The 24,245-nt window shown below is 37.6% G+C and overlaps 2 protein-coding genes across 4 annotated transcripts in view; one reads left to right on the forward strand and one right to left on the reverse strand.

Annotated features, from left to right (window-relative positions):
* The window catches only part of ANKIB1 (ankyrin repeat and IBR domain containing 1), a 410,605-nt gene that overhangs the window by 270,518 nt on the left and 115,842 nt on the right, over positions 1 to 24,245 (reverse strand). The window lies entirely within an intron of this gene.
* The window catches only part of PEX1 (peroxisomal biogenesis factor 1), a 28,104-nt gene that overhangs the window by 3,552 nt on the left and 307 nt on the right, over positions 1 to 24,245 (forward strand). Inside the window, exons 3-23 of one of the 3 annotated variants that reach the window (XM_061997238.1) lie at positions 361 to 444; positions 621 to 735; positions 824 to 1,596; positions 2,683 to 2,802; positions 4,889 to 5,015; positions 5,293 to 5,402; positions 6,708 to 6,808; positions 7,877 to 8,009; positions 8,677 to 8,773; positions 12,182 to 12,352; positions 13,427 to 13,581; positions 14,785 to 14,974; positions 15,183 to 15,352; positions 16,136 to 16,270; positions 16,830 to 16,894; positions 17,677 to 17,819; positions 17,898 to 18,001; positions 19,093 to 19,269; positions 20,746 to 20,976; positions 22,426 to 22,626; positions 23,131 to 23,261. In XM_061997238.1, the coding sequence (XP_061853222.1) occupies positions 361 to 444; positions 621 to 735; positions 824 to 1,596; positions 2,683 to 2,802; positions 4,889 to 5,015; positions 5,293 to 5,402; positions 6,708 to 6,808; positions 7,877 to 8,009; positions 8,677 to 8,773; positions 12,182 to 12,352; positions 13,427 to 13,581; positions 14,785 to 14,974; positions 15,183 to 15,352; positions 16,136 to 16,270; positions 16,830 to 16,894; positions 17,677 to 17,819; positions 17,898 to 18,001; positions 19,093 to 19,269; positions 20,746 to 20,976; positions 22,426 to 22,626; positions 23,131 to 23,261 (3,533 nt within the window). The remainder of the gene's footprint in view (positions 1 to 360; positions 445 to 620; positions 736 to 823; positions 1,597 to 2,682; positions 2,803 to 4,888; positions 5,016 to 5,292; positions 5,403 to 6,707; positions 6,809 to 7,876; positions 8,010 to 8,676; positions 8,774 to 12,181; positions 12,353 to 13,426; positions 13,582 to 14,784; positions 14,975 to 15,182; positions 15,353 to 16,135; positions 16,271 to 16,829; positions 16,895 to 17,676; positions 17,820 to 17,897; positions 18,002 to 19,092; positions 19,270 to 20,745; positions 20,977 to 22,425; positions 22,627 to 23,130; positions 23,262 to 24,245) is intronic. The other 2 variants (XM_061997240.1, XM_061997239.1) reach the window with 2 other exon arrangements.

Genomic DNA, 24,245 nt, shown 5'->3' on the forward strand with positions numbered 1-24,245 from the left:
AATATGTTTTATGCTTTCTGAAAAGCAGTGTGAAACATTCATAAAGGAGCTGGTTTTGCTTTGTAGTGTACTTTTTCCTCATTTTTTTCAGTTTTTTTTTGCCTTATCCAAATTTGTGCACAACTCAATGAATTTTTCATCATTCTAAGTTCCAGAATATTTAGAAATAAAAATTAAAAAATGCAAAAATGTTGAAGATCCATCTTCTGCTTATGACTTACCTGGTATCATTAAAAAGATGTATGATCAAGTGGTGAAAAGATATAATGAAGGAGATGTCAGTCTTTTAGTTGAACTAGAGATGGAGCTTTTGTATTTAGAAATCAGTTAAATATTTTGAAATGGTTTTACTTTTACCAGGTATTTCTTGAACCCTGTTCCCATGTCTCCTCCTGTCAGCAAGTAGAAGTGGAACCACTCTCAGCAGATGACTGGGAAATTCTGGTAAGAAAACCCTTTCTGTGGTTCATGTCCTTTTCTTACCAATGACAGAGGTTCTGACAGAAGCATTTTTTCCATGGTACTCCATTCTTTTTATCCCTGAGGATATAATTAATGTGGAGTTGAATTGTATTTTCTCTTTGAAATGGTGTATTAGAAAGAGATATTTGTTTCCCCAGGAGCTGCACGCTTTCTCTCTTGAAAAACACCTTCTGGACCAGATTCGAATAGTATTTCCAAAAGCTATCTTTCCTGTGTGGATTGAGCAGCACACTCACATTTACATCAAAGTTGGTAAGTAAGGGTGAGCACTCTTGTGGCACCTCAGTAAGCTGTTTTGCAAGAGTGGATGCATTCATTGATCTGCTTTGTTCATACTCAGGTGCACTTACACCAGCAACCTCCTATGGGAGATTAGAACCATGCACAGAGCTTCTGATATGTCCCAAAACACGTGAGCCTGAGGAAAATATCACCAGCATGCCTTCCACAGAAAGTGACACCTTGCTCAAAAATTTTGTGAAAAATAACATGGAGCAAGAAGAAACAGTAAAGGATCCTTTTGCCAAACAACCTTACTTAAAGCCAGGAGTCCTTGAACAGAGTAAGACTGATGCAAATGTGACATTTGGCTCAAGCATTGTCCCAAATGTGTGGAATTTCATAGGGAGCATTTTCTCTCATACATCTGAGCAAAAAGAGAAGACTTTGTGTGGTAAAGATGAAATGAGCACTTTGAAAGACAAGCTGATGAATTTCATTTGCATGGATTCCGTTTTTAGAGTATGTCAGGCCCAGCCTCCTAGCGTACAGAATGCATCTGCCACTCATGCATTTCTGAAATGCAATGCTATTCATATTTTCCCGTGGAATTTAGAATTTATTGATTTGGATCCAATTCCTGTAGTATCTTATGGACGAATTAATGAACTGCTTTCCCCAAGACAGCATCACCAAGAAGCAAAGCAAAACCTGCCATTTGAAAAGCAAAAGCATTTGACTGGCCTGCAAGACAAGAATCATTCAAATTCTCATAGCAGTTTAACATCCAGTGAGGGATCTGTTGTTCAGATGGTTTGGAATGGATTTGAAGACCTGAAGAGTGTCATCGAGTGTGGCCACAGTGGGGAAGCCCTACATATTGGAAGAGTTTGGGTCAGTTTGAGCACACTATCTTTTGGGCTTTTTATTGGATGATATTTTTTCTCTTGGATAATTGTGGAATTGGCTAATACACATGCAGTTTGAGGATACAGAGTTTGTGTTAAGCTCTCTAGTAGAGTATACTAGAATGAAATAATATTTATTAGCGCTTGGCTTTGCTAAGCAGTCTCATTCTGGACTACATTACTTACCATCATCCTCCAAGATAAGATGTACAGTGCACCCTGGGTTTCTGCACCCTTAGCATTTTTTTTCACCAAATGGGGAAGATTCTGCAGTGTTTCTGAAGGGAATGCATGCTTTCTTCAAAATCTGTTTGGTAGCCATTGTATTCATGAGAACATGAAAGTATCCACTTACATACATTCAGTACTGCCTAATGAGATTCTTTAATCAGTTAGCACTTTGAGGTGTGCTTTGGACTCTAGTTGTCATCAAACTGTAAAATAATGGGATCATGTATTCTAGTGATACACGGTGTTTGTGAGTCCTTCTCTATGCTGTTTAAAACACATCTTAAAAGAAAAAAAAATAAATAACTAGCTTTTTTATCTTTTAAACTATTTTTTTTTTAGATACTATTTTGCAGTAGTATCTATTGCATAGCTATCTGTCAGTGGAACAAGTCTTAGTGTGCAAACACTGACATTTCAGCTTGTGATAGAACTACAGCCTGCTTGTATTCTTTCTTTCCTGGAAGCACATATAGAATCAATAAAAATAAATAAAATACACTCCAAATCACCATTGGGCTAATTTAACATAATACAAGTTTCATCATTTACTTCTCTTTCTTTGAGTTTTATATAAAGAAGTTATTAGGTGGTCAGCTGCAGTGAACTCTTTCACAAACAGGATAAAAAGCAATTAAGAGTGTAGAGAGAACAACATTCAGGTACCACCATCAGCTTTATGGTTTCTTTCTTAATTCTCTTGGTGATTACAACAAATAAACAGATCAATGATCAATTATTCTATTAGTGATGAAAAACATGATGATGTATTATTTATGCAATGTTAAAACTGTTTTGTTTTCTGATACTTTGTTTTTCTTTGCTTTTATTTTAAATGTTTCAGATTCCAGATGGTCTGAGAAAAAAACTGCATATAGAAATACATTCAACAGTCCGAATTAAGTCAGTTGAATCTATTCCTAAAATTCCTGTATCTCTTATACTGCAACCCAAACAGAACTTAGTGAGTTGATATTCTTGGTCACCTATTTGTTTGTATGTTGGAAAACTTGTTATGTTGCTAGTGGAGTGTGTGTGGGTGGTACATTTCTTTGTTTTGATTTGTTAGGTGATAGTTTGGAAGTTCTCTGCTATATATGACCTAATTTCAAAGGATTTTTTTTTAATATGTAATTCCTTGTTTTTTTCTTTTTACTCTAAAGTTTAAATTAAGAAGATGCCATGACCCACTTGGACAATGATTGTCTAGTAATACTATTTTATATTTTGATCAATGATACTGTAAACATCAAGCCATTAAATTTTGGTTTGCACTTGGTAAATATTTCAAATGGTTTGGCATGCTATGTGTAACAATTTTTCATTTAAAGGAACTGGTAGGGGTCACAGAGGGTGGATGAAATAGAACTTAGAATTTTGACTCCACGTTTCAGGAAGCATCTTTTAAATCATCAGGTCTTCTGATATTCTCAACTTGTGAACATTTTTTATGTTCTTCATATTGCAAGGGATGTTGATGTAAAGGAGAAATGGCATTGATAGGGAAAAGATACAAACGTAAACCATTGCTGTCAAAATACTGACAGTAATCAATGACAATTTTGCATCAGAGCCTCATCTGCAGTACATTAATATGTGTTTGAACCTAACAAATTTTGGGTGTCTGAATTTCAGCCTATGAAAAAAAACCACCCACGCCCCCCCCCCCCCCCCCCCCCCCAAAAAAAAAGAATCAGAACTAAAGAGGAAATATTTATTTTAAGTCTTCTGGGAGAAGACATGCTTATACTCCTCAATCATTGCAGTTCCCAGTGGATTTCCTAGAACAATTGCAGTAAAATTATTAGAATTTTTAATGTGCTATTTAATTTTTTTACTTTCTTTTCATTTTTCTTCTCCTCTAAAGATTTAATTTTCTAGAGTTATATCATTGAGTCATGTACAAGAAAATATTCTTGTACATGAGACATACTCTGTCTTCTGAGTGAGCATCTGTGACATGAGAACATGCTTAGTAACAGTCCTCACAGTCTGTCAAATGTAGCTCTGGGATGTATCTCTTCATAATATACTGTATGCTGTTTCGGTGTGACACTGGGCTGATTGTTTCCTAGCTACCTCTCCAGCACAGCACTTCCTGTCATAGCAGGGCTTGTGGAGGTTTGTTCTTTATCCTCAATGCTCTAACCTTCTTTTTACTTGCAGAGGAATGGTTGAACTGCATTATTTTTTTGTATTGGAGTTAAAGGAAATATTCTGATAGTAATCTGCTCAATTCATAACAAGTAGCTATGTGTGCTTTTCCATGTTTTAAATACAGATTTTGCCTGTTTTTCTTTTCCAATTCAATTGAAGATTTCTTTAATTCTTGGGGAAAATGCAGAAAGCAGAAAGAAATACAACAATAACTTGCATTTTCCTTTCTGAACACTGCTTCCATGATCTTGGTTGATTCCCCATTTTCTAGACAGGAGTTATACTTCTCTGATTAGGAACTCTGCCAAGAGATAGATGACCTAGACTCTATTTATTTTCCTGTTCCATTTATCTAGGTGGTCTGGGATAAATCTTTTGATCTCTTTGCCTACCTGTTGGAAGTTTGTTGTTGATGCCTCTGACTTGGATGAGCCCAGCATTTCTTTAATGGGAAACAGTATACAGGCAATAGAGGGGTATAGTGAACAGGTAGAGTATAGTATAGTGTACAGGTCAGTATGAGTGATACCTTGGCTCTCCGTTTTCAAACCCAGGAACTGAGTAGTGTTGTTGGATCTGGCAATACAAATGAGTAAAACAAGAATAAAAGCTTTTCCTTGCCCTAACATCAGTGTTCCAAAGATAAAATATTTTAGAGGTGGTAGAAGATTCAGCTGTTGCTGTAGCAAGGGCTAGAGAGGTACTTTCCATGGAGCAGCTGATAGAAATGTTGTTTGTTGGCAAAATACTATTTTCTAAAGAAATAACACTCATGTCTTCTTCCACCTCTCTGCTACCATAAGAGAAACAAATGCGTCATGAATACAAAGAAACCAATTTTACTTATTAACACATCGGTTTGCTGTATTTCCCTCTTTCTTTTTCCTATTTAGCATAAAGATATACATGAGGATGATGTTAAATCTGCTTTCAGTTCTTGGCTGCAGGATTCCACTACTGATGATCACCCATGGATAATGACAAGCACAGACTGTATACATCTATCTGTTAAAGAAGGTGGTAAGGATAATATTGTCCTGTGCTGTAGCTGTCTTAACTATACATTATGGAATTTACTTAAGAAATTTAATTTCTGTATACATCGTTTAACATAACACATACCTCTTTACACTGAAACTGTAAGCATGAATTATGCTTTAATAATGATTAACCTTTTTTATTCTTTCAGTTTGGATTATATGATAGTAATTCAAAATACATTAGTCTGTTTCATCTTGTGAGGAATAAAAGTTGAATTTATTTGCAATTTTAATAGTTATTCCTTGGGTTTTTACAGGAATGGAAGAGTTTCTCCTTAATGTAGTACATCCTACACACATTGAAGAAAATAAGTCTGAGAATATTTTTATACTGAGTCCCAGTTTGCTGCAAAAGACTAATATACAAGTAAATATCACATAGTATCAGGTATCAAGTAATTTAAATTGTTATATTTTGTTAAAATATATTACATTTTAGATATAACATATTTTGTTTTCCCTTTTAAAATAAATTCTATCAGTCTAGTCATTAAATAATATCTATATTCATGTTATTTTATAGTCTGAAACATTGTTGAGATTTCAGGCATGGCACCCTTGTCACTGAATTTCATAGCCAAACTTTCAGAAAAAATCCATTAGAGCAGAGGAAAGCCAATACTGTCCAAGTTTGGACATACTGTCCTTACACTTAGTTTTTCTCTCCCTTAATATCTAAACCACTGCAGAATCACTTCACAGTGTATCTGGCAAGAACAGTTAACTTGTTCTAACAAAGATGAGTCATACTCCTCACTCATATCCACCAAGCACACGTAGACTTCTCTTTTATATAGTCTCTGTGCTTTCTGTTTCTTCAGTCTGTTTTCTCAGGAGAGCAAATATTTCTATTGAATATTAGGATTACCATTTCCATTAATAATTCTGGTTGGACCAGTGCCTCTTACTCCAGGGTTATGGTTATAGGAGTGGGATAACATTTTTTTCATTTCTAAACTGATACAGTTAAATTTTAGCAGAAAATTAGACTACTGTCTTTTGTCTGTTTAGAACAGATTTTTTTTCTGCAAAGTTTAAGAATTCCTGTTAAAAAAAAAATAGTAAAACAATGGCTTTACTTCTACTGGTAGTAGAGAAGTAGAAGAAGGCTTCTACAAATTGTGCTAGTGACTCATACTAAGATGAAAGGGCAAAGTGCATTTTTTTCTAGCAGTGGCAGCATCTCCTTACCAGCCTGTTCTTCTCTGCGAGTCTCTCTGACAACCCTGTTTGCCTGGCCAGCTTTTCATACTAGCTCTCTGGTGAACTAGACTGAAAAATTCATGGAGGTGACAAAAGCCACATGTTTTGTGTTGTTACTGGACACTCAGCTCAGACTCCTGATCTAATTCACTATCTTGCCTCACGAGTGCTCATGCCAGCACAGCAAGGGAGGGCATGGGAGAACGAACAAGTAGTTACAAGTAGGGAAAGAAGTGATGGGCTGCATAGTACGGTATAAACAGTGCTTGGACTAACACTGTAAATACTGGATTGTGTTTTGGAAATAGTTGTGCCTTTGCCATTTTACCAGTGCATCTTTCTTTCAGGCACAATAAGCTTTAGCAAAGCGTTCATGTGACATTTTCTTTACACAATTCCAAAAATGGCTAGTGACTGCTAAACCCTTCTTCTGCAGTTGTAGTTCATGTAACTTTTTCTTTTGTTGTAGGTTCTTTTACATCCTCTAACTAGACCAGCTGACATTGACAACCAGCCGCCTGGGTGTGATTCAGACAGGAGTCTTCCTTACCACAAACTAAACGATTTAGGGTGAGACATTTTCATAGTAGAAAACATGGTAGGGAATAGGAATAGGAATTAAAAAACCCTCTGCATCTTTTGGTTGGTATCAGATTCAGACCTTATCCTAGTATGTGCAGATGGTTAATTTTGTCCTCTGAATAGTGTTACTGAAGCAAAAAACAAGGGTGCTGTGTAGTAAACTTGAAGTAGGGATGGGCAGAAGGGACATGAGAGACTTGAGTATTGTAGTAGTGTGCTATCAGTGTAGTGAAGGGCAACTGAGAGTATTACTGAGGCAGTGTGAAAAGCAGCTATAGCATCTTATTGAAAAGAGAATGGGAACTGATATGAGAATAGTGTGAGAGGGATGCATTGTGGAAGGGTAGGGATGTTAGAAAACAGGAGTCATTTGTTCATTCCAGTTCTCATGAAACATCAGTTTTGTTTAAAGTTGAAATACAAAACTCGTAGCCTTGCTGTTTCTGGACATGAAAGGAGCACTATTTTGTTGAAAGTCATAAAGATTTACAACCAGTGAAGGCTAAGGGTGACTTCAAATGAACTATGCTTTATTTCTAAGAAGGCTGAGACATTTTGTGACCCAGGCATAGTCCAGGCCATACCAATTAATCACATTCCTTAGTAGATTCAAATAGATGAAGATGCAAATAGATGCTCAAATAGATAAAGCTCCAAAAGATGGTTAGCTCTTGTCTTCCAAGGGCTACCTCATGTGTTGTGGTTTTACCCAGATGGGAAAAGATAAAAAAAAACCCCACAACTCCTCTCCCTCCTGGCAGAACAGTTTGGGCTAGGATAGAGTTAACCTGACATTCATGCCAGGATGGTGTACAATGAGTAGATAACCTGTCCATTGTGGGGATGTTCTGCAGTGTTTTTCTGTATCCCCTGTGTCCTCACTATGAAATTACAATGCTGTCCCTTCAGATTGAATTGTTTTTAGCTTTTTCTTGAAAAGGTGAACTATGTCACAGTGCATCAGCGTCAAAACTTGGCTGCACTGCAAGCTGTTACTGTTTACATTGCTTGTACTGATGCTATCGAAGCCCATTTCATGTCTTCTTTGCTTCACAGAGGAGTGGACAAATTGGGAACATCTTCCTTTGAACACATAAGCCACAGTCTTCTGGGACGTCCTTTATCTCAAAAGCTGGCTGCTATTGCTGTGGGACTGCAAAGTGGAGGGGTGCTTCTCACAGGAGGAAAGGTAGTTGCAAAGCTGTTTTGTTAGTTTTCTTTGATACCATGTGGATTCCAAAGAATTAAAGAACAAGCTGAAAAAAGACCAGTTAACTGAACAGAGTTAATTCAGTAAAACATCAGATATATGTATACATATTATATGCATACTTCATCATATTTCTTGTATATGTCTACTGTCTATAATGTAAGATTTAAAGATTGCTACCATGCAATTTCAGTTTTTTCCCTTAGTGGATTAATTTACTTTGTGTTTATAGTATAACAAACACTTCTTGTCTCTGAAATAGTTTAATGAAAATAAGAAAATATTATTTTCCTGTGTGTTCTAACAGAAAATGACAGTTATTTTCTTGTGGCCTCTTGTGGTAATCCATTCAACACCGTATTCCACTGAGACTAACAGATGTCTCAACACTGAAGTCAGTGGAATCAGAACACTACCTGTAGTGGATCTACCTCTTCGGAATTTGTTTATACTTCTTTCAGTCTAGGGCTTTGAACCTTACCAAGTGATACAAAGTCAGAATACATATATAATTTTGATGAGGGATAAAACCATTCTGTGTATAGCTTTCCCAGCTTGCTAACTGGTGTATACTGTGCCAAAAACTCCACAGCAACAGAAGCAGCCAGTTCTATCAATTTACATTATCACACATTTATTTTTGTAGGGAAGTGGAAAGTCAACATTAGCAAAGGCCATCTGCAAAGAAGCATTTAATAGACTGGATGCTCATGTAGAAGTAATTGATTGTAAAGCTTTAAGAGGTATGATAATTTTGTTTAATCTCAAACATTTGCCATATTATGTCACAACTATGTAGTTATTATATTCATAGAATCGTAGAATGGTAGGGATTAGAAGGGACCTTTAGAGATCATCCAGTCCAACCCCCCTGCAGAAGCAGGTCCACCTAGATCAGGTCGCATAGGAACATGTCCAGGCGGATCTTGAAGACCTCCAAGGAAGGAGACTCCACAACCCCTCTGGGCAGCCTGTTCCACTGCTCTGTCACCCTCACAGTGAAATAGCTTTTTCTTATATTTAAATGGAACTTTTTGTGTTCCAACTTCATCCCATTACCCCTTGTCCTGTTACTAGCTACTATGTAAAAAAGGGATGTCCCAGCCTCCTGACATCCACCATTTAGATATTTGTAAATGTTAATAAGATCACCCCTCAGTCTCCTCTTTTCTAGACTAAACAGCCCCAATTCCCGCACCTTTTCCTCATATGAAAGATGTTCCATTCCCCTGATCATCTTGGTGGCCCTGTGCTGGACTATCTCCAGAAGTTCCCTGTCCCACTTGAGCTGAGGAGCCCAGAACTGGACACAGTACTTCAGATGAGGCCTCACCAGGGCAGACTAGAACCTCCTTTGACCTGCTGGCCACACTCTTCTTGATGCATCCCAGGATGCTGTTGGCCTTCTTGGCCACGAGGGCACATTGCTGGCTCATGTTTAGTTTATTATCAATCAGGACTCCCAGGTCTCTCTCTGCAGAGCTGCTCTTCAGTAGTTCGATCCCCAGCCTGTACTGGTGCATGGGATTTTTCTTTCCCAGATGCCGGACTCTGCACTTGTCTTTGTTGAACCTCATGAGATTCCTCTCTGCCCTCCTCTCAAGCCAGTTGACATCCTGGTGAATGGCAGCACAGCCTTCTGGGGAATCAGCCAGTTCTCCCAGTTTGGTGTCATCAGTGAACTTGCTGAGGGTACACTCTGTCCCCTCATCCAGGTTGCTGACGAAGATATTGAACAAGACTGGCCCCAGAACCGACCCCTGTGGAACTCCACTGACCACAGGCCTCCAACTCAATTCTGTGCCATTGATCACCACCCTCTGGGCTCTGTCATTCAGCCAGCTCTTGATCCACCTCACTGCGCACTCATCCAAGCCACACTGCTTGAGCTTTCTGGTGAGGATGTTATGTGAGACAGTGTCAAAAGCCTTGCTGAAGTCAAGGTTGATGACATCCACTGCTCTCCCCTCATCTAGCCAGCTGGTTATGCACTCATAGAAGGCTATCAGGTTGGTCAAACAGGATTTCCCCTTGGTGAAGCCATGTTGACTCCCCCTGATAACCATCTTTTCCTTCATATGTGTCCTCGTTTAGGCCTATCAGGGAACAAAAGACCACGATTAGCCTCAAGTACCAAAGAGGCTGAGAATTGCCAAAGGGCAGGGAGAGCTTAATTGCCGCTTAAGGTTCAGGACAAAACAAACCAGGCTACTCGGCTTGGGGAAGAAAACAGAAAATAATTTAATGCAGCATCAACTAAAACATAACCATAACACCCCAAAACATAACCAAAATAAAACAACACAGAGTAATACAACAATGAAGAGTCTGACTAGCGTTTTTTAAGAACACCTTCTTGCCACACCTCCCCTTCCCCCGGGCTCAGAGCCCTGATCCCGGTGTTTTTACCTCCTGCCCCCGTGAACGATTCGAGAGGGCAGGCAGTGGGGGTTTCAGTTAGTCTGTTCCCGATAGCTTCTGCCGTTTGTTCCTCCTCAGGACAGGTGGACTCCGCACCCATCCTCCCTGCAAGTCCATGGGATAACTCACACACACAGCAGCCCTGCACAGGCTGCTCCAATGAACATTTATTCCAAAGGCTGCAGCTCCTCTCTGCCTCTCGTGTGGGGCTGCTCTGCGGCGTGCAGGCTCTCCAGCACGGCCTGGGCCATGGCCGTCTCCCCACACAGTCCCTCGCCCGTCCGGGCTCACTCACACGGAGCTGCTGGTAACTCTCGGTCCTGCTGTGGGTCTCCATAGGGTTGCAGGGGCACAGCTGCATTCTCGCTACGGCTTGCAGAGGAGTCTCTGGTCTATTGCTTCTCCTTCCTTCTTCTCTGGCTGAAGGGTCCACGTGGTCGCCTCTACCTTGTATCACTCATAGATAGACCTCCTGCCAGCACTTTAAATTCTCGTCCCCTAAATAGTGATGGCAGAGGCGCCAGATTGGCCCAGCTGGGCTGGAGGTGGGTGTGAACCCAGGAGCCAGGGGAGAGTCCACAAACTCCTTACCAGGTCTTCACTGCAACCCGCTCCCCCTGTTACCAAGCAAAAGCTGCTCCTTGCTAAACCAGAACAGTATGTTTAGTAATGACATTCAGCATGATTGTTAATATTCAGTCTGAATAATTTTTCTGGTGTTACTCTGCTTATGTAAGGATACTGATGCCCCACAATGAGCATTTTTAACAGTCTCATGACGATACAGCAGCCATAAGCTTATTTCACATCTTTACTGGTTTCTTTCCCACGTACTGCCACCAAATTCAAACCAAGCTTGCCATGCTTATTTTTAATTGCTACAAAACAGGAACAAGTTGCAAGTTGAACTGTGTGTTTTTCAGCTGTGTTAGCTGGAGTAAGTGTTACAACAGCAAAGTGTTAAAGAATACTTGTATTACTCAGTGAAAGGATGACACAAGCACAGAAGAAGGAACAAACAACCAACTGAAACCTGATTTATGATGGCATGTTTACTAACCCAGTGTATGTTGGCAGTAGTCATCTAACTCTACTGATTATAGATGAGGAAGAGATGAATCCTTAGGTTTTGTGAGTTCAAACTAAGTATTTTGTGCGAAAGATTGAAGTGGGCCAAAAAAGTCTTTTTAAAATCTTTCACCTACTGTTTTTCTTAAATAGTCTTGGTGTTACAGAGACGGAGAATACTGTTACAGAGCCTTTATATTGCATAGCTATACTCTTTTTGCTAGAGTCCCTACTAAGCTTCTTGCTCCAGAGAAAAAGACTGATAAAGAACTAGTTCTTTATCTGATAAAGAACTAGTTCTTTATCTAGGTCCCTCCTTCTGAAAAATTCTTGCAATTGTGGTCTCTTTAGTAGCTAATTTAGAGTGCTGCTGATACTGCTCTGTTTAGAACTGTTAAGAAACTAGATCTGCAGGCTTCAGTAGCGGTTAGTGAAAGATTATTCGTTTAATTTTAGGACAAGAGGATGCTTCTAGTACTTTTTTGGTAGAAGATGTGGACTCTTTTCTGAGTGTTGACTCTAGCTTAATCTTGATACCTGGATTTATAGGAGTAAACTTAAGCTACACAAATCAAAACCTTTGTATCACATGAGCAAGATGAAGTCAGTATGATTTTTTTTTCCTGGTATGTTTTATCATTAAAATTAAATCTCTGTTTTAGGAAAAAGATTAGTAAACATAAGGAAAACTGTGGAAGAAGCGATTTTAGAGGCAGCATGGAGACAACCATCCATTCTTTTTATGGATGATCTTGATCACATTGTTGGTGCACCTTCTACACCAGAGCATGAGAGCAGCCCTGAAATCATTCAGAGCAATAGACTGGCTTATGGTAATACTGTGTGAAATGTGTCTGGGTAAAAATACAATGCAACTGAGAATATTCAGATGGTTATTGATAAGATCAATACTATAATTGACATATAATTCAAATTGGTCCTTTTTTCCATAATGATGATAATTTCCATAATTCTTATTTGTAATTACAGAGGTGTATATACTTGATACTTACTGATGTTTAGAACCAACTTCTCTTAGCTGACTACTTCCTTATCATCCTACTTGGTATACTTTGTAGAATCTTTATTTTACAATGTAACAATCCACAGATGTTTAAAATAAGATTATCAATTGCAGTTTGACATCCTGTATACGGTTCCTTTTTATTCCCTAATACTTACTCAGCGATAAGTTGCAAAATGAAATTAAATTTTGATTATCAATATTAATATCTTTATTTTTTTAGATGTATTCAACTCTCTTCATGTAAAATTCATAACTTCCCTTTCTTAGCTCAGTTTGAAGGAGCTAGCATCATTTTTTATTAAATTATTTTTTAAATTCATAAAATCTTACTGTCATTTCTTTTTAAAACGTGCACCTAAGTTACTTGCACAGTTGTTTGTGCTTCTCACTACTTATTTACTGGTGTAATGCATGCAACAGAGATTTAGAGTTTGTAAATGTTATTCTTTGAAGATCTACATTGAATCCTTAATTTCTTTGGCTTTCATATATTACTTTTTTGCTAGATTGCTTATTGGCTTAGCATCTGTTCTCTCACAACTTTCATGGTTTTGTTTGCATGAATGGAATAATATTTCTATAACAGTGATCACAGCATGCACAAAAAAATCGGGTTTAATATCCTGTGGCAGACAACATCAGTGATGTTACAAATTTAGCTTCTAAAGAGCACTTCTGATGGTATTTTTTTGGTGAAATGTACTGTCCTAGAAAAAAAATAACTATGCATCTTTCAGTTTTTAGAGAGCCTGTAAACACAGTCATAAAACATATATAATAAGACATTATTTTTTGTGTGCCCTAATGCTGCTCTCCAATACAGTAGAAATGTCTTTTATGAAATGCATAATCTTTTGTTATTTTCAAATTCTGTGTTTAGTTTTGAAAGATCTGATAAAAGAAGTTATTTCCATGGGGAGTTTGATTGCATTAATTGCCACAAGTGAGTCTGAATATTCCCTACATCCCGCTCTGGTTTCAGCTCAAGGAACTCACATATTTCAGTGCTTCAAATGTATTCAATCTCCAGATCAGGTAAATTCAGGTAAAATGTTTAATCTTTTGTGTGCCTTCCTTGCAGCCTCAAATACAGTACTTGGGAACAGCTGCAAAAATAGTAGGTTACACCCAAAGAAGAGAAAAAAATCTGGAAATCTTATAAATTCTTTCATGATACTTAAATACCTCAGAATTTCTTACAACTGTCCTTATAAAGTTTTAAAAGAAATTCAGTGAACATTCCCTGTTGGTCTTAGTCTCTTTTTCTTCGGTGGTGTGGGAAGGATGTATTCAGAGGACATTTTAGTTCAACATAAAACAAGTTGGATTGTCTCACTTGGGTGAGATAGGTATGTCTCCTTGTACCTGTAAGGAGATTCTAGAGGAGCAGCTTTGAAAAAGCATGTAAGTCACTACAGTTAGAGGAATGAGATTAAACTTCAGTGTGCTTTTTCACTGCTCAGAGGAATAAGTATGTCCCTAGTAGATGTATTTTTCAAACATTTTTAAAACTAAATGTTAATTTTATGGAAAGTTTACTGTATTAATTATATCCCTCTACTTTGAATACATGTCATTTTGGAAAGTAAAAAGGGGTAGAGGGAAGAGTAAGCAGTGTATTTTAATTGAAGGAGAAAGCCTTAATGACATGACACAGACACAGCAAATTATTTGTTGTTGTCATTTGTTTGACACAAGTTGTTCCTGCAATTAAAAGCCCCCAGGGAGGGAATTCTGCGTTAGACACAGTGTGTGGCTTTCTCCCATTTCCTACATATTGGCTTTTATAATTTTCAATACCAATACATGAATAAGGATAAGACATCACTGGAGAAGTCAGGATCTCAAAGGATACTAAATTACCTGATGCATTTTTATCTAATGCAATGTATTTCATCTCAAATATATTCTACTCATAACAGCAAAATGAAAGATGTTCCATGTCCTTTGAAATGAAAAAAAAGGGTGAAAAACTGTAGAGTCTGGGGGTGGACAATTGTTTCATTGTTGTTGTTGAATTTAAGGTAGTTGTGGCAAGGTAAACATTTAAAGTTATAAAACTTGTGAATTTATTGAAATTCACTTAAAGAACTAACTTTTGTTTATCTTCATCTGTGCTCACATTGTTTGAAGATTTGTTGACATGTAAATATTTAAGAAAATTCTAGTACGTATTTACTTTTTGAATTTTTACAGTCCTTGTAAATAGCAAACTCAGTATAAAATCCTGTTTTTCAGAAGCAAAGGTGTGAAATGCTGTGTTCTATAATAAAGCAGAAACTGAATTCTGATACAAAGATGTTCCGTGATCTTGACCTCCAGTGTATTGCAAAGGAAACAGAAGGTTTTGTTGCTAGAGACTTCACGCTACTGGTTGATCGTGCCATTCATGCTTGTATTTCCAACCAGAATGCATTGCAAAATGGTGGTATGTTGACAATGGAATCTCATGTTTCATAATCTTACTTTTGTTATCGCGAACCTGTCGAGTAATATAGAAATAAAATGCCAGTTTTGATGGGTTATGTTCAAAATGTATTTAATTGTTATATATTTTGAGGAATATATTACTGGCAGATTGTCTGGATTTTCTTTGCTTAGGATCTATTTTTTTTCTTTTTTTTTTTTTTTTTTAGAAGAATTTAACCTGTCAACTATGGACTTTCAGAAGGCTCTAAAAGACTTTACTCCATTAGCTCTGAGAAATTTCAACCTACATAAACCTAAAGACATTGGCTGGGACATGATTGGTGGCTTAAAAGATGTGAAGCAAATGCTTATGGATACCATCATGTTACCTGCCAAGGTACCCAGTTCTTTTAAATTAGCTGCTTGAATTTTGTACTTGAATTTTGTAGGGGAAGAATGATGTTTAAGGTATGACATGGTATTTGACAGGAGATGTCAGGTATACTATTAAGGTACTTTTGTAGCTTCCCAGTCATCAACTGTCTTCAGTTACTGGAAAACTTTCTCCTTCCCTCTTCCAAACACAAAAGACTTTTCTACAGATCAAAAGTTTCTCTAGTATATCGCAATACTCCTGACGTTGTCTTTGCTACACTGTCTGTTGCAGGGCTTGTGGTTAAGTTCTGTAAAGATAACATTTCTACCTGTCTTCCTACAGTGCTTCCTACTAGAGGAGTACTCTCTTTTGGATGAATGCAAATCCATCAATTCCCTTTTATTTTACTTTGGCCTTCCTACCTACTGAAGTTTGCAGTTTTCTGTAACAGACAGAAACTTTTACTGTGTATTTACATAATTTGACCATATCCATTAGTGATTAACATAGGAATTTAGCAGTACCAATATGGACATTATAAAGCTCTAGTGCATCCTTATTCTGTCCTCTTCCCTCTTGGCAGAAAATGCCACTTGTTTGTATTTTAAGTACCTATGAAGCCTAGGAACCCACATCAGCCCCAGGAAACTAACAACAGTCCAGATGAGCTCTTGGATAAAAATGTGGATAAAAGAAAATAGACACATTCTGCTTAGAAAAAAATCAACACTAGTCAGTGATGTTACAGTACACTGTAGAATAATTGCACGTTTTAGAACATATCTTTTTGAAACTCTTTTCCAGTATCCAGAATTATTTGCAAACCTGCCCATACAACAGAGGTCAGGACTCTTGCTGTATGGAGCACCTGGAACAGGAAAAACACTATTAGCAGGAGGAGCTGCTCGAGAGAGTGGAATGAATTTCATCAGCATTAAGGTAGCAAGATTTTGAACATTAATTGATTATTTTATTAACTGAATTAAATAGCTTAATATAATGCTTGTCAGGGCAAAATACCAAAGTAAAAAACTCACATTTAAAATTTGGTATGTTTCTGAATATCTCATCATCTGGCTTCTAGAACGTCACCATTTTATTACTGAGGGATTTTTGTTTGGTTGGGTTTTTTTTTTATAATTATTAATTAGGCAGAAGTATAAAATGTAATTATATGTTCTTAATTTCCCACTTTTTTATAAAAAGATCCTGGGTTTTGCTTCCACTGGACAATGAAGTAAAGCAATGCATTTTAAAATACAATGTAAGCTGTTGCCTTGTGATGCTATAAGACATAGGTCTGTTATAGTAGAAAAATGGAAATTACTACTTTAAGTTGTAATTTTGGCTTATCTATACCCCTTGGCTCTTCTGTTCAGAGCTGCCACTCTCTGGGTTATAAGAAAATTGACACTAGTATGTAAATTCTATGTCGATGTTGAATTATACATTAAAACTAAGAAACATATAATGAATATTCTTTTCTAATTTTTTTTAGGGACCGGAGCTGCTCAGCAAATACATTGGAGCAAGTGAGCAAGCAGTACGAGATATCTTTAACAGGTTAGCTTTGTAAAGTTTTGTGATGTTATCAGTGACTTTTATTGATTGAAGCTCCAAGAAATAATTGTCTTGTCCTAGGAGAAACGTGACATTAGATCTCAAAATCATCTGAAATAATTAGTTGTACTGAACCTGATGTTCAGATATTGGCAAGTTCACCTTGACTGTCATTTTTTAAACACTGAGCATTTCAGCTCAGATCAGGAGGGCATTTTTGAAGCTGAACTCCCAATCCTCATCACAGAACTGTCTTGGAAAACATGTGATGAATTCCTTTCAGATGATTCCATGAGACAGTCAAGTGTGCTCCAATTAGTAATGAATGAATACTCAGTTCATAGGATCATTCTAGACTTGGTACTGAGGTCCTTGGTGCCTGTTGTTTTGTTTTCACAAATCTACCCTTATTTACTTTCAGTGATCACTAATATAAATGTATCCTACATAGCCTTTGCTTTTTGTATGATTTGCAGTGTAGTCAATTTTGTTAGATGTACATAAGCCAAGACATGATCTGCAGTGATTAGATTTTAGAGCTTTCATGTATGTTAACACGATGGTTGAGTACTTCAGAAATTATAAAGTGAGTACAAGGTAGGTCCTAAAAATGAGCAGTGATTTCATTGCAGTCTGAAGTTCTGCAGAACACAGATTTTCTGTTTTCTCATTAAAGATAGCTGTTCTCTGAAGCAAAAAGCAATTATCTTTAATATTTCTAAGCAGTTTTACATGTGTCACAAACTTAAACAAAGTTTAAGTATTGCCTTTTTTTGTCCTTTTAGAGCTCAGGCAGCTAAGCCTTGTGTTGTTTTCTTTGATGAGTTTGATTCTCTTGCTCCTCGCCGAGGTCATGACAACACAGGAGTTACTGACCGAGTGGTTAACCAACTATTGACTCAGTTAGATGGTGTGGAAGGCTTACAAGGTAATAATTCATATGTGTGCTCTTTTTTTATGCAAAAGCTTAGCAAATGCTAATGATATTTTTCTGCACTTTCCTAAGGGGTTTATGTGTTGGCTGCTACTAGCCGCCCAGATTTGATTGACCCTGCTTTGTTAAGGCCAGGTCGACTGGATAAGTGTCTGTACTGTCCACCTCCTGATCAGGTAAGGAAACAAAATGTTTTATATGAGAGGCAAGGGAAAAAAAATCAAGCTAATGAGCTTTATTCTCCTTATATTTAGTGTCATTTCAAACCTGAACAAATTGGACTTGATTTCCCAGCTCCAATAATACAGCGATATAAATTCACCAATTTTATGTGTTTGCATAAAACTGGGGAAAGATAAGGTTGTTTACCACAATCTTCAGGATCAAATCATGTTCCTGTGGATATAGCTAATTTTAAAAATATTTATTTTAAGAATGAAACTCGTCTGTAGAAAGAACTTTGATGCAGGATAGTGTTTACCGTGGTCTGCCTCTTTCTCTGAGTTATGAATCTAGCGAGTCTACCATTTGCTTGATGAATCATAGCCATTCCTAGCCCCTCTCTTGAGTTATCTGAAATTTTCAGAGCAGTTTTAGTCCAAATTGAGTTGATTCTACTCTTATTTATCCACATTTAATTTGAAATATTCAAGCTCTTTAGAAGTCAAATGTGTCACTAGTTAGGAGAGGAATGATTCTTACTGATTTCAGTAGGGTTTGGATTGGGCCTTTGAAGCTGTACAGGGTGTGTCTTTGAGTCTTCATTTTATGAGAAAAAAACAGTGCTCTTCATTTTATTATTAGTTGGCACATTTAAGAAATATCACGTTATTTCTATCACTTTTGTAATACTTCTGGTTTAGAATATAAACTTCCAGGTGAACAGAAGTTTTTCATTTTGTCATGCTTCTCTTTGCAAAAGCACATACAAGTAGCAGAGTTCACCTACAGGTTTTTATATCTTTAATATATAAAAATCCTTGATGTTAACTGGATATTTAGAGAAATCTATTTCTCTGTATACTGTGTTTGGTACAGTTTCTCTTAGACCCTTCAAGATAATGTAACAAAATGTGTGCCTATATTTTACCAACTGATTGCAGTATGGCCAAGGTATACTATTATTAGGGTACTATCTGCTTTGGAAAAGATTCTTCCACCCTCAGATAGGAAGTTGCTTGTGACAGGGGCAAAGCACTATGTAGCCATCAGGACAAGGCAAATAACAGATTACTTTACTGACTTTAATTTTTCCTCCTTTTTACAGAGTTCACGCTACGACATCTTAAAAGCCCTCAGTCATTCCCTGCCCTTGGCAAACGATGTGGACTTCCAGGAGCTGTCAGCAAAAACAGAACGGTTCACAGGGGCTGACCTAAAGGCTTTATTGTACAATGCCCAGTTAGAGGCAATCCATACTAATTTAGGTTCAGGTTTAACACAGGTAAATAAAACTGATAGAAGTCCTGCTCTTTTCATTGTGGTGTTCATATATTTTAAAGAGTTAATTTTATGGTTTTTAGCAAAACTATGTTTAATAAGATTTAGTTTTCCTGTATTTGTATACAGAAGATTAAAATTTTAGTATGTTTGCAGAAAAAAATGAAGAATAACCTAACATATTAGTTCAACTACTTCTTAAAGACACTTTTTTTCATTTTATGAAAGTGTTTAATGTTAAATAGATCTACGTAAGCCAAATCTGTTTACCACTGTTATGATGAATGATTGACAGATCAATAGGAAGAATCACACTCAGAGTTTCTTAGGAGCAGATAGCAAATCTTCCATGGAGGAAGCATTGAACTACTGAGTTTTGTGGAGCTGTTTCAACAGATTGTGATTTGAGGTCAGGAGACAAGTGGGGAGAAGATGGTGATACCCTGGTTCTGGCTCATTTTCCAGGCACCAGCTAATACTTGCACTTCCAAGGTACAGGATCCCACCCATAGTTTATACCTGACTGACAGATCCTTTCCTCTTTTAGCCTCAATTCAGCCATCTCTCCTCATATTTTAATGCCTGTTTTCTGGTTGTAGCTGGTAAGGGGTAGGCTTGGCTTTTCCTGTTTTTTTGACCCTGGAGGTCAGAGGGTTGGGTCAGGGTGCAAAAGCAGACAGACCTTTTGGGTTCTTTTTTTGTCCAAGCTGTTACCAAGAGATGGGGCTCTGAGAATGCAACTCTTAGGAGGAATCTCCAGCCTACGTTCTTCATCTGTAGCATTAGTAAGCACTTGTAAGGAGACCTAATGGGTATCTGTCATTGGAGGAGGCCATAGTCTAAGGCAGTGGTCTCCAGTGTGGTGTGCACCCACCCCAGGTGATGCACAGGACAGTCCACTGAGGTGCAGGAAGAAAATGTTAGAACTTCAATAGTATGCATGTGTAAATTACAAATAAATATGCATATATTTGGTGGAATGTGCTCAGAATTTTTTTACTGTACAATCAAAAAGTCTTGCAGACCAGTCTAAAGCAACAACTGTGCACACCAGCACTTAAAAGATGTTGAGTGCGACTAAAGATGAGTACAGCAATTGGGGACTGTAAAAGTAGATTCACCACAGTCTCCTTGAGCACCTTACACAAGGTACTACATCGCCTGGAGGGAATAGTTGAGACACAAGTGTTACAGTGCTACAACAGAAAATGTACATAAAATTTCGCAACTGTTAAATGTACATAAGGTTACTGAGTGAGGGAGACAGTTCAAAGCAAACAAAGAAAACCTCTAAAATTATCTTCTCAATTTTTTTCCTTGGATAAAGACAGAAAGTTGTGCTTACTTTCTTTGCAAAATATTTGGAAGTGTGAATCAAATGGAAATGGATACTTTCATTTGCACCGTATATGAAATTTAACAATGCATTTCAGATTGCAGTTATGAGTTAACACTTCTAATGTTCTGTTCTTTGTCACAGGATTTTGGTTCTAGTTCTGATAGTGACTTCAGTCTCTCTTCCATGGTTTTTCTAAACCACAGCAGTGGCTCAGACGATTCAGCAACAGATGGAGAAGTGGGGCTAGAGCATTCTCTTATTTCTTTAGACATGTCTGACTTGCTTCCTGAAGATCCAAGGTCCAACATGTATCGTCTTTATTTTGGAAGTTCTTATGAATCAGAGCTGGGGAATGGAACTCCTTCAGAACTGGTAAATTACACAACATTATGAATTTTCTAAATATTCTAAAAATAGTTGTAAAGCAAAAAAAAAATCTGAATTAGGCAAATGGCATGGTTTTATAAATGCAGTTATGTCTGCTTTGTCTATCAAAGTGTCTTAATTTTATATCCTGTGGTCCACAGCAGGAAAGAAGATAGATAGAAGGATGTTATTTGACAGAATACAATAAGGACTTCTCTGCAACCTTAAAGGACTTCAAAATCAAAATCCCAAAATACTGCTTAATAGAGTATAACCAGGAAAACTGCATTCATACTAGATCTTACTATCTAGGCTAATGGCTTGTTGCCCTCAAGGTTTATTACTTAAACAGTTTTTTTATTTTTTTGGTGGTTTGGGTTTTTTACAACTCAACTTTATTACTAAACAATCCAACTTTTGAGAATCAAGCTATAATCTTAAGAATCAACAAACATTTTTCAGTTACCAGTAGAGTGTGCATTAATGGAATAATCTGACCATGAAACTGTGTAAACAACAGAAGTAAACCTTAGCTTCCATCATTACTCCTGAGAAGCAGAACTTCTGTTGTTGTAGTATCACTTTGCACACATTCTCTGGCTAGCAGACAGGGATGTGCTCTTGGCTACCCAGCACCTGCATGGTGACCAGCTTGCTAGTTCCTCTGGCTTGACTGCCAGGTAAGCAAAACAGGTTATGCTGCCTCTGAGCTCCTTATGATGGATTTCAGAATTTGCATGTAATCCATGGGACATTGATTTTCAAGATCTGCTGCAGAACTGTTATTACAAGTAGTTATCAAAGTTGTTAGACTGTGGTTTTCAAAACTGTCTTGCATTGATTCTTAAAGCCAAAAATAACTTGGCATTGGAGAACTGATTAGTGACTGTTAAAGTGCCTTTGTCTGTTTTGTCCTGCATTATAGATGGTAGTGTTCAATTGATGTATCTTTAGAGACTTCAATTCTCTTCTGTCTGCAAAAGGTCTTCAGCAAGGCTATAAGGATTTTGATCTCTTAAAATTGTGGAAATTCAAAGTTGCATATTTTGTGAAGTGCACAGAGAATTTGGAGGTGATGACTATTTAAATGAGTCATTCCAAAGCTAACTACATAAAACTTGCCCAGATTTCAGAGCCACTGATTTTCATGCATAAATAAAACAATAGGCTTAGTAGACCTTTGTTCCGTTTGAGATAGGCCATTGCAAAAATATTTAGATTTTTTCCAATCGTGAAACACTTTATTTTAAAATTTATACTTTTCCTCACACACCTTGGCAAATGAACCTGTATCTTTCTGTTCAAAAAGTTATGTATGTGATATATTTTTAAGAGAAAATAGGCTTTCTGCCAGTGGGGGCAAGCTTATACTGAATTACAGGTTAAATCTTCATGGTGAAGTTACTTTTTTGGATGCATAATGAGTAAATGTATTTCTCCTTGTGGTTAATTTAGAGCTCTTTGTGCTTGTCTGGACCAAACTCCATCAGCCATGATTTTACCGGCATGACTCAGAGAGATGCAGCATCATCACAACCTTCAATGCTTAGAACAGCTTCTCAAGAAGACTCCCTGGAAAATAACCAGGAGCAGCAAACAGAGCACCTGAGAACAGAAATCAGTGCTATCAAAGCCAATTACAGAAACAAGAGTGGAGTATGACATTTTTTTCAGTTATTTAGTCTTAACACTCTTCTATTTTCCCACACTTGTTGGCGGCCCAGGGAGGATGTGGAGTCTCCTTCTCTGGAGGTCTTCAAAACCCACCTGGACACGTTCCTGTGTGACCTGATCTAGGTGGACCTGGAGGGGGATTGGACTAGATGATCTCTAAAACTCCCCTCAAACCCCTACCATCCCGTGATTCTGTGATTATTTCAGTAAATAATTTCCACAACAATATTAAATAAAATGTAACAAAAATAGCAAGGATGAAGGATACCTGGTTGGAGGAGAAATAAGCCAGATATTAACATTCATCTAACTAAATAGTTATCTTGTGTTATTAATATTGGAGGAAGTTGAGGGAGTTGTAATTGTATTTATAAGATATTTGTCTGTACATGTAAGGAGGAAGTTCCAGAGTTACTGATACTCATGGAGCTATGTACTTGTCTCTCTGGTAGTTTTTTATTGTTTGTTCATCGCTCTGTTTTCAAGGAGGACAGCACCCCTAATCACTCAGTGCTTGCCAAGAACACTTTAATTATTACCCAGTCCCATCTGATGACTGCACTTGAAGGTACAAGACCATCCATTAGCCAAGATGACTGGAAGAATTTTATGGAACTGTAAGTTGGGGTTTTTTTTAAATCTTTGTTCAGTGGAGATTTAGTTTTTTCACATTTTTTTATTCATCGGAAACACAATAGTGTGGGGAATGGCAGAGTTTAATACCTCCTGACTGCAATTTTTTTCAGAAATATTAGATTACATACAAAATGTTTTACCAATGCATTGTCTTTTATTGTTTTCACTAATGTAGGATCCAGAAATTCTAATGACAGACCAGAAAACCCTTTTACTATGTTCATAGCTACACCAGGACAAAGAGGCACCGATACTCTGAGCTACGTCCTTCCTGCTCCCACTGAGCAGTAGGCCCTTGTGTTTTCAAATTGCTGGGTTTTGACTCTCTGTAGTTGAATTTGTAGCTGCTGTGTTCGGGAAAAGACAATCTGCAGAAAAAGAGAATGTGTCTCCTTAGACTTGTAAAAGACTGGAGTGAAAAAGCTGGAAACTGGCATCAGGTTGTTCTGTGATCTCACCATCAGGTTCTGACATGAGGATACTTAGGAGTTGCCTTCCTCAGCTGATACATAGATAAACAGGTCTTACAGCAGAGGAAAGAGAGAAGGAAGGGACAGGAAAGGAGGAGAATGGGAGATGCTCTCCCAGAGTCTGCACTACCCTGTCTACTTCTGTTTCTTGTCCCACCTTCCAGCCACAAAAAGTAACAAATAGAAGGGAAAGGGAAGGGGAAGGGGAAGGGGAAGGGGAAAGGGAAGGGGGAAGGGAAAGGGAAAGGGAAAGGGAAGGGAAGGAAAGGAAAGGGAAGGAAAGGAAAGGAAAGGAAAGGAAAGGAAAGGAAAGGAAAGGAAAGGAAAGGAAAGGAAAGGAAAGGAAAGGAAAGGAAAGGAAAGGAAAGGAAAGGAAAGGAAAGGAAAGGAAAGGAAAGGAAAGGAAAGGAAAGGAAAGGAAAGGAAAGGAAAGGAAAGGAAGCAGGGCACAGAGCTCTGAGTGGGATTTGTGGATGAAAACTATTCCAGGTCCCA

This window comes from Colius striatus, chromosome 5 (assembly GCF_028858725.1).
Source record: "Colius striatus isolate bColStr4 chromosome 5, bColStr4.1.hap1, whole genome shotgun sequence".
NCBI classification, from domain to species: Eukaryota; Metazoa; Chordata; class Aves; order Coliiformes; family Coliidae; genus Colius; species Colius striatus.